The following is a 16,893-nucleotide window of genomic DNA, read 5'->3' as shown; positions in this document are numbered from 1 at the left end:
TTCTTTCTTCATCGATTTGCCACAACACCTCTTCATTTGTCACTTTACCCACCCATCTGATTTTTAACTTTCTGCTATAGCACTGTATTTAAATTAATTTTAGATGTAAAAAATTATATTTCTAACTGAAGGCTCGTTTCATCTACGCTTTTCGGCATTTTATATCGCTCCTTCTTCGTCCATCTTTAGTAATTTTGCTTCCAAAATTTACTAAATAACAAAATTCTTCTACCTCCATAATCTTTTCTCCTCCTACTTTCACATTCAGTGGTCCATCTTCATTATTTCTACTACATTTCATTACTTTTGTTTTGTTCTTGTTTATTTTCATGCGGTAGTTCATGCGTAGGACTTCATCCATGCTGTTCATTGTTTCTTCTAAATCCTTTTTACTCTCAGCTAGAATTACTATATCATCAGCAAATCGTATCATCTTTATTTTTTCACCTTGTACTGTTACGCCGAAATTTAGAAGTCTAAATAGCTAGTAATCTACTTCAAAAACCCATTTTTACAAACAATGGCTGGTTATTGAACAATTGTTTGGAACTCATGTGATTATATCAACTGAAAATAATTTTATATAAATCATATAGTGAGTAATGTATCATGGTTTGAATTGAGTGATATTTCTCTCAGGGTGTTCTAACTGTTACTGTACATATTGAATTTAAATACACATTATTTGGCTTAGAACACTGAAAAAGTCGAACATTATATATATTTTTTCATTTGATAGTCTGATCTGTTAACTTAAAATGAATCTTCTCGGTTAAAGGAATTAAACTGCTGATAAGTTGATTTATTAAAAATGTGGTACAAATTTTTTTTCTCCCTTTTCTACTGCTGTTGCTATTAACTATTAAATACAAGTATCTTTTCCTGAGCTAGCCAAATTAAAACTCCACTCTTCATTTCTTTACTTTTTGATTACGTACTGTAACCAGTTTAGGCAAATGGTGTAACTAGATGATGATTTTGGTTGTCTTTTATCCATACCATTTTATATTCAGGACTGAACACAAAATAACCTGAGATAGTACAGAGCTAGTGAAATCTTACTGCAATGTACTTTTTAGGTCTTTTCACAACATTTTTATATCTAAGATTAATAAACGCGCTAGTTTCTACATCACTTGATTATTTTTTTTCTTTTAGAGTTCGCTCAGAAGATTATTAGACTCAACTACACGAATTAAAAAAGAAATACGACAAAAGAGATCTTCTTTCCTAGGACTTGAAGGTGGCAATGATGATGATAGCTTAAAACCAGGTATGAATTTTAAAAAAAAATATTAAATTTTAAGAATGTTTATTATTTCTTCTTCATACACTGTGTTTTTAAAATATGAAGATTTGTAGCACACAATAACCTTATCATATATACCTTTAAGTTTATTTATATCATGTGCTCATGACATTTAAATCATATTTTCATTTTACTTTTAATTTACACATTATAGAGAATTAGCCTATAATCAAACAATATTCATGTATTATTAGTTGGAAAAAGGGTATTGAGAGATTACAGACATTAAAATTCTTATAAATATACAATTTATTTACTCTTTAGTATCTTATTTGCAAAACAAATAAGTTATGTCACAAACAATATTTCTGATTCTACTGTGAAATTTATATTAAGTAATGAAAACACAGAATTTACAAAGTAGTTATAAAGTCAATAATTTCATATAAAGATAAATTTACTTTTACCATTTACAAAAGAAAACTAGCTTTTAAAAATAATTAATAACCTTAATCCCTCTCTTCACAATGAAGTCACAAAAAAAATTCTCAGATTTAACCAAAGAACACTGTCACTCATATTGTGAAATGAAATACACTTGTGATATACTTTTCAATCTTATGCTGTGAATGTTACTGCGCACACTTCACTCATTGGCCCTCAGCAGTATTGTACCCCTACGCTTAAGGTGTGTCCTGACATAAAAATAGCTGATCATTCCCTTGTTCAATTGAGTGTAATTGTCTCAAAACATACGTTTCCCTAACTATTATTTTATTTTATGGACCCTCTTGATTTAAAATTTTTTACTGTATTGTAAAAATTTGGTAGGTCTGACAGATCATGTCTTAATCATATTGATTCCTGGCAACCATTATTTTCTGAGGAATCCTAATTACCAATGAGTCTTGTCATGGTGTATTTAGGATAAATTTTTTTACTGTTTCTAAAAATATTATGTTATTTCTGTTTATATATATAATAATAATAATATAATATCTTTTCACCCTCTGCAAAGTTCAGAATTAGAGAACACTCTTACCTTTACTTTTTTATGTTCAAAACATTTTTGGGCCTAAGCCCATCTTCAGCGATTTTTTTTTTTAATAATTCTTCATTTGTTTACATTTACATATTAAATTTAATCTTTTTACTTTTATTTCATAAAAACTATCATTAATAAAATTTAAACACATTTTAAAATTCAGAAGTCAAGAGCTCTTGACTGAACAAATATTTGTTCAGAGTTTTTAAAATGTTTTTAAATTTTATTAATGACAATTTTTACAAAATAAAACTAAAAAGATAAAACTTAATGTGTAAATGTAAACAGATGAAGACTTATTAAAAAATATCACTGAAGATGCTTAGGCCTGAAAACGTTTTGAACATAAAAAAGTAAAGGTAAGAGTGTTATCTAATTCTGTGATCTATAAATTTGATCTATAAATCTATATGAACTATAAATTGATTTTAAATCTTGGAAAATGATGGTATCAAGTAAATGATATGATGTAATTCTTCTATATTTTTAAATAAAAAGTGTAAAATTTGAATCTATATTTATTAAGTATCATTGTTGAATAGAAATGGCTTATCAAACTGATGCAATTTTTTTTTTAAAGATTACTAATTCACCATATAAGTTTCTAACTTATGTATATGAAATCAATAACATGTGAAAAGTGCCATAACTGACCAAGATTCAAACTTGGAATCTTCCAGATTAGCAGAAATGATACCTCTCTCTCTCGAGGAGGGCAGCGATTTAAAACAAGATTACAAATTTTATTAACAAAAATAATTAATTTTTGTAAATCTTAAAATTAAGAAACTCTAACATTTACAATTATGTACAATCATATATATATATAAAAAAAAAAATTAATGACTCCATAAATTATTTTTGTTGATGTTAAAATTATGAGAGTTCTTTTCTGTTTTGAATGCCAGTAATCTATATTACGGAGTCCCACTTTTAATGGCAAATCAATAATTAATAATCAAATTGATTTACAGATTTTAAATTAATAAATTAAGATTAATACAATATTTTTCTGGTAGTATTAAAAATTCAGTTTGCTTATTTATTATGTTTATTTATCAATTAATTTTTTTAGTATTTGAATTACATAATGTAGCCATAAGACAGTAGTAGTAGTAGTAGTAGTAGTAGTAGTAGTAGTAGTAGTAGTAGTGTTGTGTACTCAGTATTTTTTTATTCTGTTGAAATATTAATTAAACATTAGTTTAAATAGATTTCATATTTTAATATAATAATTTTTGTCTACATTTACAATAATTTTTATATTCATAGAAAATAACATAAATGTTTAATAAATAAGAACAAAAAGGGTTAAATTTGTAATAAAAAAAAACACTGAAATTTTTTACGTAAAAAAAAAACATAATTAAAAAAAACTTATTACAGATACCATAATGTGATTAACACATTTTGTAATGTAAAAAAAATACATTAACACATTACGTTTTGTAATGTAAAAAAAAATACATTTATCTCAAGTGTTGTAAAAATTTTTTATTAAAAGTAAAAATTAAATTTGTTTTTATATAGAGTACAATTATCTACCTTTCTTAGCTTTATCATAATTAAATCATATGCTGACATGTTTAGGATATATTCCATTTTCAAAACTCGTTGTACTCACTTTAATTATGACGAAGTTAAGAAATGATAATTGTATTCAATATAAAAATTATGATGATCTTAGCAGAAAATATTTCAATAATAATAGAAATTAGATTAATAAAAATTATTGTTAATAATTATATAAATACTGAGATTTAAGACATTATATTAGAAATTAATTCATCAGTAAAAAAAAAGTCTTTATTAAAAATAATAGTACTTTGTACATATTATTTATATGTAATATTCAGTATTTAATTAATTACTATTTTATACTAACTATGTGGTTAAATGTTAACTTTATCAACATAAGAAAGTTGTATTTTTTTTCTAGTAAGGCACCGATTCTAATGTACACTACAGTGAAAGAAGAAATCTGAATATTGAAAAAAATTTACTGGAATTGTATTTGCAATGTTTGTAAATAACGCATACAATAATAGAATTTATGTATTATTAACCAAAGAGTGACAAGTATGAAAAATTTGTATCAAATACTAAAGATGCGTAATACTAACCTGTATTAACCAGTGTTGATAATTATAATTTTCTTGTTTAGGCTTTCTCTTTGTCTGAATCCACGTATCTGTTGAAATAAATCTAGATCTTGGAGCTGCGCTTAATGCTTGTAACGTCTGTCTGGTCATTTGCTGTGGACTTGATGTCCTAATAATATAAGAAAATAATTATCCATTTTATACCCATTAGTTTTAAAAAGCTTCAAATGTTATTTTTTGTTAATTTACATTCAAACATGCACATTTAAATTTAATGCAATTTAATGTTTTTTTGTCTTGTTTTTTTAGTAAATATTAACTTACACGAAACCAAAATTATAATAATAAAAGAATAATTAATATTAACATTTAATAAATAAAACATTATCTTACTCTGAAATGCTTTTTTCATTATTTTCCATGTTGGTAAAACTCATTACTAAATATACATGTTCCTAATTCAGATTTATAATAGAAGCTACAGAAAACTCACATAATTATTCTAAATAAACAGCAGTTAAAATAAAAGTGTAGGTTTAATTAAAATATATATATATACTTAAGACTTTTTAAAAAAGAGTTATGAATAAGTTTACTGTCTGATGATTAAAACAAACTGTTCTATTCATACGGTTAATCAAATAAATTACTATATGAATATAGTACATCATTTATCATATAAAATCACCATTCAGAATTACTTTAAGAAATAAAACTGCACTCATTTCATTCAATTCATTAAAATAAATACATCAAGAGTTGCATTAAGTCTGGACAAAGGAGGCTGTATCCTATCTATATGTCTGCTTATATAATTTTTTATATTTAAAAAATAAATACAAAAGCACACAAATTTTTATTTCAAAATAAGAAAAATACTTTTAAAAATCAATTTCAAAATTAAAATTCATACATCATCATTATATAATAATAATAATAAAAAAAAAAAAAAAAAAATATATATATATATATATATATATAATAAAATACACATAAATCATTACACCACACACATCTAATGAATAATGGTGCTAAAGAGTCATAATCTTAGAATTACGAATTTTTTTTTAGAATTATGAACCTTTCTTTTTTCTGTTTAGCCTCCGGCAATTATCTTTCAGATAATACTTCAGAGGATGATATATATATGAGTGTAAATGAAATGTAGTCTTGTACAGTCTCAGTTCGACCATTCCTGAGATGTGTGATTAATTGGAACCCAACCACCAAAGAACACACTGACATCAACAATCTAGTATTCAAATCCATGTAAAAATAACTGACTTTAATAGGACTTCAATGCTGGAACTCTCAACTTCCAAATCAGCTGATTTGGGAAGATGCATTCACTACTAGACCAACCCGGTGGGCTAGAATTATGAACCTAATAACTTTTATTCTCACTCTAGGAGCCTTGAAATAAAACAAAAATTTAACAAGATATGTAAATTTACAAGCTCTTAATACTTTATTTTAATGTAGTCAGTTGTTAATGTTTAAGAAAAACATCACTTAAACTGGTGTTATTCAGAACAGTGGTTGATGCTAATACTATATTTCTTTTGTATGGTTATTTGGTAAAACTATAAAAAATTTTGATGTTTTTTCTTGAACTACTAATCCAAAAAAAAAATAGGCTTTTAATTTACAAATTACACCTGAAAAAGAACAATTCTTTTGAATGATAACTCCTGCTCAAAAGACACATGAAATTATTCAAACGTCAGTTCAGGAGAAATTTCCGCATCCACCTTACAATCCTGATCTCATAACATTAGATAATTTTTTGTTTAAAATAGCACCAAGTTTGGTAACAATGAGCGAGTTAAGAATGCGAACAGCTCAGCCACTGAGTGAACAATTCTTTACTACTAGAATAAGAAAGCTCACAAAAAGACGGAACAAACATCTAAATGTAGCTGAGGGGTTATGTTGAAAAGTGGTGTTAATTTCATTGTCATCAAATAAATAATAATTTTTCTAGTCAGTTGTCTCTTTACTTATTGAACAACCCTTATTATCACCACTGAAAAAATAGTTATAATTGTCACAAAAATATTAACAGAATGAGAATATATTTGAGTACTAAGAGACTACTTATCAATGTGTATAAAGAAAAAAAATGTCAGGAATATAATAAGTTTTATTTACCACACACAACAATGAACACCAAGACCAAAACAAGATTTTTAAATGAACTATATTTTTAAACCTATATGGATAAATGTATCCATTTTTTGTTTATTTTTTCAAAATTGAAAAACTGATGAGTTCGCCCATCAAAATGAGCAAATGGGATACTTCTGTTGTAAATTAAATTTTATAAGATAATAAATTAGTAATATATGTTTTTAATGCAAGAAATATTAAAAGTTTTCATACTTTATATTAAGTGGTTACTATTCTTTAACAACAGCTTATGAAACTAAATACAAAGGTAAAATGAAAAAAAAAAAACAATGAAAAGAAGAAAATGAAATTATAAGTAATACATTTAATGAAAAAATAATCCTGTAGTAATTATATTAATCTTCAGGAACTCATATAGAAAGTTTAAAACGACTACTTGTGCATTGTGACAATTTTTAGTAAATATTGCATTCATTTTAGTGTAAATCAAAGACACGTACTTAAAAGAGATTGATATGATGGTAAAATTTTATATCTTAATAAAAAATTTTAGGTCCCATTTGACCAAATGATGTTCATATCATCAAAATTATATTGTAATCTAATGTACAACTACTAAAATAGTTCATAAAACATTTTTACTTAGTTCAATATTCCAACGTGATATCGATACTTGCATGTTATATTTTATTCAAAATTCTGACATGTTTCCAACTAAATTCCAGTTTCTTGGAAAATATGAATTTTATGTGAAATCTGGTAACAACATATTATGCACAAGAAACAAATTAAGGAATACAAAAAAAAACACTTTTGTGCTTAAAACATACAAAAAATCAAACCTGTTGTACAAAATACAACAGCGCAAGTTCCTGATTGTTAAAGAAAAACAATTTTAGCAGAATGACTGCTAAAAATATTTCTGGTTTGCAGTCGTAGATAATTTATTTTAATAACTATACTATAATATTTTTATTTAATTTTTTCTCTGTACTAGCTGATTATTTAGATGCATTTACTGATAAAACACCAAGACTTCTTCATTAAGAATTAATGTTCTAATGCAGTTGGAAGTCTTAACATAATTTCACTAATTTCTAATTAAATTATTATTGTTGTTAAAATTGTTAAATTATTATAGAGGAATAAAATAAGGCAAAATATATATAGTAACTGTGTTTAAAAGAAATATTCGTACAACACTGAGAAAATTAATTACAAAAATATAAATATTGTTTTAAAGAAATAAGATTCTTAATAGACAACAAACATTTAAAAAATTAAAAAATGAAATATAATTGAGAATTAACTAACCTTTTTACAGGTTTGTCCTGATGGCGGATTGATTCTCTTGGCATTACAAGAGGCTTTGCTGGTGGAATAGGTGGTGGTGGTCATGTGTGGCGAGGAGGTGGCTCTTGTTGTAAATCTGGCATAGATCTGCGATAATCATGATTAGTATTGGTATAGTGTTGATTCTGCAGGATTTAAATTTTGCTGTGATACATCTTGAAGTGAAGCAGCCCATTGCTGTTGTAATAACAATGATTCTCTTTGGCGAGTTAGTTCTTCTTGTTCTCTTTCTAGACACTCTCTTTCTGATATTAATAATTCCTATAAGAAATTTTAAAAATAACACTAAAAAGTATGAAGAGGAGGTGCAAAATAAATAAATAATTTTTTTGACTAATTTAAAAAAAATAGGTAGTTGAAAAGTAAGAGAGAATTATTAGTACATTGCTAGAGGAAACAATCTCTAATAGATAAAATTGTACTTTATAAGTAAACATTTTTATTACCACTAAATTACAATAAAAGTAGATAGTTTGAAAAGTACAGTAAGCTGAAATGGAAGCTTTAGAAATGGATGCAGAATATCTTTGGGAAAAGGAGCTTCTGGATAGGGGCAAAAGGACTGTTGATGGCTAAACGGATCCTAATTGAAAGAAATATAATATGTTTCCAATGTTTGCATATGTTTGTGTGGTCAGCATGTAGTGATCTGAAACATTCAGAAAAAAATGTTCATGAATGCTTTGAAAACTGGTTATGGATAATCAAAAAAAAAACTCATATTTAGCCATTCAGTCATGTCCAACCCTTGACAATTCCATAGGCTTTGATGTTTTTGCCATTTCCCTGGCAGGTTTTATAGGTGGTTTGCCATTGCCTTACCAATGTGGTTAATTGAAACCCAGCCATCAAAGAACACTGTATCCACAATCTAGTATTCAAATCCATATAAAAGCAACTGCCTTTACAAGGACTCAAATCTTAGAACTCTAAACTTTGAAAATCAGCTGATTTTTCGATGAGTTTAACCACTAGACTAATTCGGCAGGTTTAGAGAACAGAGAAAGTAAAATAATAGAAAGAAAGAAAAATGAATGAGAATGAAGAAGAATGTGATGAGGATGATAAAGATGAGAAACCATTTTAAGCAGATACTTTCAAGAACTGTCTACAGCTGAGGATCACAGAGGAAGCAGAGGAAGAAAAAAGTTTAGAATATTAATCAATGTAAACGAAGGGTAACATAAAAAATTTTTGAGAAAGAGTGGTGGATATCTATAAAGAAGCAGATTAACAGGAAAAAACAATAAAAATAAAATAACAGAAGAAATTTTTCTAAGTTACCAATAGACCAGTCCCTAGGTGCAAATAAAAAACTGATTTAAAAATAGTCATGGGCATATTATTGTATTTTTGAATCCACTTGCATATAAATTTTAATGATTTCATTTTGCAGAAACAGATGTAAAGGGAAACATAATAATAAAAGTTTAAAGTTTAGTTTATTGTATTTGTTTTGATAGTATACCATGAAAACAATCAAGACACTGGGTGTCACTAGCAACAGTTATTATTTGATTAAATTAAGTCAGATACAACCACATTTCAAAACCAAAATAATTTATTTAATCTGACTAATTAAGTGAAAATAAAATATTTTCTTCAATCCCCAGAAAATTCTAACTCAATGAAGTTAATGTTAAAAAACAAAACAGATTAACAGATAAACTCCGGCTAAAAAAATTTATTAAATTTATCTTACAAAAACAAATCATAATTTCTGAAGTAAAGCTATTTTCCCTTACAGAACAACACATTAAACATTTTTAAATAGCAGAATTTAAAAATAATATTTAAAGTTGTTCAAGTTGTTCAGATAATTTTCTTACACCCAAAATATATATTCTTTGTTCTTTATTTATTAATTAGTGTTTTCTTAATTACAATTTTTGTTTTATTCATTTAATTTTCATAAGAAAATATTACTTAGTTAAATACTCAAAAACATTAAAGTAAAGTAAAATAAAACAACAGTAATTTTTATTCTCAGATACAGTGTCCTTATAAGAATAAATAGTTAGATGTAAATTAAGGAAGTAATATAGCAACAAAATACCAAAGCAATGTTAAAAATAAGGATGTAAGTATTTAGTTATTTACATGCCGAAGCTATTTATTTCTACACTTAACTGGTTTTATTTAAAATCTACTTCTAAGAACTTCAGTGTTATGAACCTTTAATAAACCTTTTCTTTTTTGAAAAAAGTTTAAGAAAAATTTTTATGATATAAGTTTTTATTACAATAAAATTATACCTAAAATACTATCTAAAATTAATTAATAAGAAAATAAAACTAAACTTAAAATTATTTAAATATTTTTATATACCAGGTGTCTGAGAATTGTCTTAACAACTCTGATGTATTATTAGAAAAAAGTAAGTCCTACTAATGAATGGTTGGGCTCTCTTTAATCTGACTAAGGAGGTAACTCATAAAGTTTCTCTCAGCAAAATACTAGATAGAGCTGTGATTGCATATATAACCACATACGTCAGTCACCAGAATCCACAGATGAAAGCACAATACATAAAGGGGTTTATTGAAACAAAATCAGACACACAAGTTCGATGCAATTTTAGAACTTGATATAACTGAGAGCCACCCTTTAGAACAAGTATTTGTTCATGGTATGATACATTTCCAGAAACTGGCAGTGTTGAATATAAAAATGGTAAAGGCAGAGAACACCAGAGGTAAAAAAGGAGATTTTTTTCACAGACCTGGGAAGTCAACTCAGAGTGCAGTGCGCAAGTTCAATATTCCGCGATCTACTGTATGCGATGTTTTGAACAAACAATTAAAATTGCGTCCTTAAAAATTTCAAATATTGCAGCACATTACACTACAAGATCGCACTACTAAAAAGGAATTTGCTGTGGAAATGACAGAATTGAAAATTATGATTGTTACCTTAAAAGACTGTTAAAATTTTCTCAGACTAGCTACATTTCATGCGTCTAGAAAAGTAAACACTCAAATATGGGGATCACAGAACCCACACGTTATATTTGACTGTATTAGTGATTGCCCAAAAATTAATGTTTGGTGCGGGCTGCTTCACAATTGTATGATTGGACATTTTTTCTTTGTGAAAACAGCAGTTAACGTTAATATCTATCTTAACTTGTTAGAAAGGTTTGTTCACTCTTAGTTGGAAGAGTTGCAATCTGAAATCATATTCCAAAAAGATGAAGCACTGTCAGGTTGGGGTTTGTTAGTGCGTGAATCCCTCAGCAACACGTTTCCAAATTCTGGCATGGACATGATGGTCTGATCACTTGGCCACTTCGATCATTGGTTATAACTCCATATGATTTTTTCTTGTGGGATTTCATCAAGGATAATGTATACAAAACTCATGCCGTGAATATTGAAGACCTTAAGAAGAGTTAACGCATTTGAACTCACAGATGTGAATATGTTACAACGAACATGACATGAAATTGATTATTGGTTGGATATTTTGTAAATTACTAATAGTGCACACGTTGAATATCTTTGATTACAGGTAAAAAAAAACTTTCAGTTTTATTGTTTCTAAATTCTTACAACCCATTTTTGTAGCTTAATAAATAAATTATTTACTCAACATCAAAGGTGTTCAGATAATTCTCTTACACCCGGAATACATATTTGTTATTTATTAATTAATTAGTTGTTTTTTTAATTATAATTTTTGTTTTATTCATTTAATGTTCATAAGAAAATATTACTTAGTTAGATAATCAATTTTATTTAATGCATAACACCAGCCGTGTCAGCAGTGAATAGAAAAATGCTTGCTAAGGTGTAGGACAAATTCAACTATGTGGACATATGTCGTGCATCCCAAGGGGAGCATATTGAGCACTTATGACTTGATATGTAAAAAAGTTTCAGAATAAACCTTTAATACAAAATTAATCTTAAAGTCTTTATATTCCATATTTTTTAAAATATAAATAATTCAAATTGGATGATTCTTTTTGGAACATTGTATAATCAGCCAGAAGTTTTTTTATATAAATGTCACAAATCTGTAACAACTCTCAGAATCATTCTTGTTTAATATTACTTAAAATTGTCTTTAAGAGAAAAAAAAAATATATATATGTGTGTGTATACCAAGCACTTGTTTCTCCCGAGTTTCTCAATTATTACTTGTTAATACTAATTTTAGTTAATGGATGGACATCCACTAAAAAACAATTTTGGCTACAGGATTGCAGTTATTATTTTAATCAAAACTGATGTTTGTATTAAGGTATTGTACCTTTAAATTGATTGTTTATGTACATAAAAATGTATACATATTTATTAGAGAAAAAATAAAACACCATAAAAAATTGAAAGCGACGTGCAAAGAATATATATGAAATACTATTGCTAGCAAACACATTAAGAACACTCAGATGAAGTATAAAAAATAACTAAAATCTATCAAGTAATACAGATAAAATAAAGTGACATTTACCAGTGCATCACTGATGTGAAAAGTAATAATAATGGAAAAAATTATTAATACTAGATAATTTTTACCACAGAAATAACTTGAGTGTATAATCAAAACCATAAACCATAACAAATAAAACTGAAAAGTTAAACAAGCTTTACATCAAATGTAATTTATTTACAAAAAATATACATGCATACATGCAAATGTTATTACTGTTTCCCTCACCCCAGTGAAATGTTGTTTTCTGTCCCCTAAAGAAACCTCTTCAGTGCTACACACTACATTCTGAAATAAGATTAAAAATTTCAATGCAAATTCAAAAAAGATAAAGGAAACTGAACTATAATATAATTATAAATTTTTTTTTTAAAGTTTCAAGGTTTAGATAAAGAAACATAGACACACACAGAAAAAAGAAATTAAAAATAATATCTGTATAAAATACAATCAAAATAATAATTAATATTCAGTACATTTTAAAAAATTAAGAAAATAAATCAGTATAAAATTTATAACATTACTCATTTGATTTTGCGTATTCTATTATTGAATAAAATCCTCATTAAATTTACTCTGTAAAGTTAAAAAATAACTAAATTCTACTTATACAACTTAACGTTAAAAAATCACTACTCCATTCATTTTTATTCATTCATCAAGTATTAACTCTTTAATTCAGGTTTCAGATTTGTTGGCAGTATTTATTGGTACAGATGTTAAATCATAAATTAGGCATTATTATTACGATACTAATAAACAAACTTTCCTTATCATGCATTGAAATCTAAGCCACAAGGCATATTTATTTACTGCTACAAGAAATAGGATCAAAAAACATAAATTAAAAAGAACTTAAAGTAGCAAAAATTAAAGAAATTATTTAATAAATTATTTATTATTTATGAATAAAAATAATAAATAAAGTATATAAAAGATGTCTTTGATAAATCCATGCAAAATCAAGAGAGGGGATTTGTCATTCATCTTTAAGTTTCCACATACATTCTTAGTTTCCATATCTCTGTTAGGAGCATATAACAGGTTTCAATCAGATCATTCATAATTCTATTATTGGCGGCTGTGGCTTGCTGGAAAGAAATTTATCCAAAATTATGAAGCTATTGCTGAAACACCTGCCTATTTTAAAGACTTGAATAAATCTTATTATAACGATGGGATTGAAAAACTTGCATCACAGGACTATGTCTACGTAGATTTGATAGGAGATTATGATATAAAAAAAATTTCTTTTTCCTGAAAAATTGTGTCTTCTTTATTTTTGCATGGATTTATAAATAAACAAATGAACTTATTAATACCTGTTGTACTATGTAACAAAGTCAATTAGAAAACTTGGCAGTTTGGAGAGCTAGATTTATTTATATAAATCTGACATGATTATAAAACATAATTTATAGCAGTTTATTTGTAACAAATAAATTACTATTGAATTTTTGTATTTTTCTTTCAACATTAATTAATCATTTTTAATTTAATTATCTGATAAATGATATTTACTGCTATTTTCAGAAACACAGCAGAGTAATTATATATGTAACGAAGAATGTTTTTAAAGTAAGGTCCATTTTGAAATAAAAACAAAACAAAAAATCTACAAACTTTATTACTTAGGCATAAGACCTACATTTATTTACTACTTTTCTAGAAAGCTGCCTTCAACTTCACATCTTTCATAGCATTTCACTAGCTTCTTCACTCTCTCTCTTCACGGAATTCTGCCGCCAATGACATAAACAACACATTAACGCCATTTTTCAGTTTGCTATCATCATCAATTGCTAGTGATGGAAGCCAATGTTTAGGTGAAAAAAAAAAAACAATTACTAGGAACTAAGTAAGGACTGTAGGATGAACACATGAAGATTTTCCTATGAAATTTTTCCAATTATCTCACTTCTGATTTGCCAAGTTCCCTTCAAACACATCCTGACATCCTCATCAAAAACAAAATCCTGTGGGATATTATCCCATGTTATTTGTTTTTTATAGCTTTTATAAAAATGTTTAACGTTTCGCAATGCACATTAGCATTCTCAGTAGTTCCATGATCACTAAATTTAACAAGCAAGACACTCTTTTGTCTCAAAAGCCAGTAGCCATAAGCTTCTTCGTCTAACATTCTCATTTGAACTCCTTCAGTCTAAGATGATGAATGCCACCATCACATTAACTGTTGATTTGTCCTGACGTACAAATAAGAAATTTAGGTTTCAACTCTTGCAACAATGCTATGAGGGTGAATAAAAAAATGGTAATTTTTTTAAATAAATTTATTGATTAACAATATACCCAATTCATACTTTCATCACTTCTCTATATAGTTTCCTGCATGATCTACACATTTTTGCCAACGATTTGAAAGCTTGATTATTCCTTGTTCGTAAAAAATTTGAGAACAAGTTGTCAACCAATTGCGCACAGGCTCCTCAATGTCTTCATTGTTTTCGAATCGTTCCCACGATTTGAAAACAACAATGACATCCAAGAATCACTTGGAGTCCCCTTCAAGCAATTCTTTTAAGGGCGCAAACAAAAAATAGTAACAGGAGGATAAATCTAGACTGTAAGGAGGGTGGTCGAGTGTTACCCAGTGTATTTTTCCCAATTTATCCCTTGTCAAAATCGTGGTATGGGCCTGGCGTTGTCATGGAGAAGGATGACATCCATGATGGGCATACCCCATCTTTTGTTTCAGTAGGCGGCTTTTGTTGACTGTAGCAGGTGGCAATAATATGCTGCATTCACCATTCGTTGATTGTGGGAAAAAACCCCCTTGAGTAAAAAAAAAATCATCGCAAGAACTTTTCCAGCTGACAGACAGGTTTTTGCATTCACTGGGCAGCCCTCATCCTTCCTTTGCCACTCCTTACTCCCCATTTTTGACTCTGGAGTGTAATGATGGACCCATGTCTCATCATATGTGACAATACACCTCAAAAAATCATCCCCTTCTTGCTGAAATCAATTCAGAAAACTCTCACAGATCTCCAACCTAACCCAGTTTTGATTTTCGGTCAGCATGATTTCTTCAACAATGAATGGGCAATCACCTTCAATAAACAACAGCACGGATGCTGTCAGCTCCGAGACTTGACCTCAGGCGTCGATCATGACTTTAATTTTCTATACTTTCTCGCCTACCCTTAAATTTTTTGGCCCATGTATACACTCAGTTCTGGGAAAGTGTAGCATCCCCAAACTGTACCTTTAAACGAGTTAAAATTTCTGCAGGTTTAATGCCTTCATTACTTAAAATTTTTTGATTATATGTTGTGCAACAGACGACAGAACCTCTTGCTCAATTATGGCTCAATTGGAGTATGGCTCAATTATGACAGAACAGAGAGGAGGAGCTAACAAAGCTGATTTCTCTTCTTTAACACATTAAATATTAATCCCCCACTCCACCATCCAGCATGGAACTGCTTGCTGTGTAGAATAGCAAAATTACTGTTTAAATTTTATTCACCTTCATATTAAAAATTCATCACCTATTTTCATAATACCACAAAAATTCATGCCCCACAAGTTGTTTTTTCCTGTATGTGTCAGTTAACTTCTTTGGCACCATCTTAGCACACATTTTTTTATAGCCCAATTTTTCAATCAAAACTTCATAAATAAAAGATTCAGAACATCAGGAAACTTCAAAGATAATTGTGACACAGTGAAGGCCCACTTTCTCAAATTTTGGTCAACTTTTGCATTCAAATCATCCTTTATCACCAACGAGCACCTGCTATGTTTTTATTCATGAATGTTCATTTGCCCTTCTCAAAAAGAATGGCACCTTACTTTAGCATCACTCATAATATTTCGCCCATAATCATCACAAATTTGCCTGTGAATTTCACAGCAAACCACAAAATTGTATTTTGACATCAGAAACTGGATATTTCACACCAGGCGAAATCAAAAATTGTAGCACTCATTGAAATGGGTGAACATAAAAAATTAAAAACAAAATTAAAATGACCACACTACTGTTGCTAACAGCTGACTATCCACTGAAATAACTGAGTTTCAAGGGCCATCTGTTTACATTATATATATAGGCTGCACAAATTCAAAACAAACTTTATCTTAAAAACATGCTTCATATAATCTGATTTATTCTTTTTTGAATACAGAAACTTACTGCCATATTTATTCCTAAGTGATTATTTTGCATGTAATATATTCCATTAATGCAATTCCATTTACTATTTCCATAAAATAAAATTGTTTATACAAAATGATTGATTTTGTGCCAATAAACACTTTTTATTCGTCGATCCATTTAGTTAAACAATAACCTGTCAGTATAGTATTTAAATGCACTTTATAAGACAAATATTATATTTATTAGAAATTTAGTAGTCTATGGTAAATTAAATTTTTTACTGGGCACATAAAACATATTTTCTAATTTTTTTAATTTGGAAAAATATATTCTGTCACTTGAAATAACACCTTTTATAAAAATCAAATTATTTTATGAGCTTGTTTGTTTTCCAGTTCAAAAGGCCTAACTGTCTTTTTTATTATTAGCATGTAAAATAATAAAAATTTTCATG

The 16,893-nt window shown here is 27.7% G+C and overlaps 2 protein-coding genes across 4 annotated transcripts in view; one reads left to right on the top strand and one right to left on the bottom strand.

Annotated features, from left to right (window-relative positions):
- LOC142330585 (uncharacterized) overlaps positions 1 to 8,028 on the bottom strand; it is a 56,068-nt gene extending 48,040 nt beyond the window's left edge. For 2 of the 3 annotated variants that reach the window (XM_075375971.1, XM_075375970.1), the window contains exons 1-2: positions 7,841 to 8,028; positions 4,418 to 4,565 (exon numbers count right to left, since the gene is read on the bottom strand). In XM_075375971.1, the coding sequence (XP_075232086.1) occupies positions 4,418 to 4,565; positions 7,841 to 7,884 (192 nt within the window). In that variant the 5' untranslated portion in view covers positions 7,885 to 8,028. The remainder of the gene's footprint in view (positions 1 to 4,417; positions 4,566 to 7,840) is intronic. The other variant, XM_075375972.1, reaches the window with a different exon arrangement.
- The window catches only part of LOC142330586 (T-complex protein 1 subunit beta-like), a 63,123-nt gene that overhangs the window by 5,731 nt on the left and 40,499 nt on the right, over positions 1 to 16,893 (top strand). The window contains exon 3 of the mRNA XM_075375974.1: positions 1,159 to 1,273. Coding sequence (XP_075232089.1) covers positions 1,159 to 1,273 — 115 coding nt within the window. The remainder of the gene's footprint in view (positions 1 to 1,158; positions 1,274 to 16,893) is intronic.

The sequence above is a fragment of the Lycorma delicatula genome, chromosome 9 (assembly GCF_047948215.1).
Source record: "Lycorma delicatula isolate Av1 chromosome 9, ASM4794821v1, whole genome shotgun sequence".
Classification (NCBI taxonomy): domain Eukaryota; kingdom Metazoa; phylum Arthropoda; class Insecta; order Hemiptera; family Fulgoridae; genus Lycorma; species Lycorma delicatula.
Note: the sequence above shows the minus strand (reverse complement) of the source record. Positions and strands in the feature narration are given on the sequence as shown.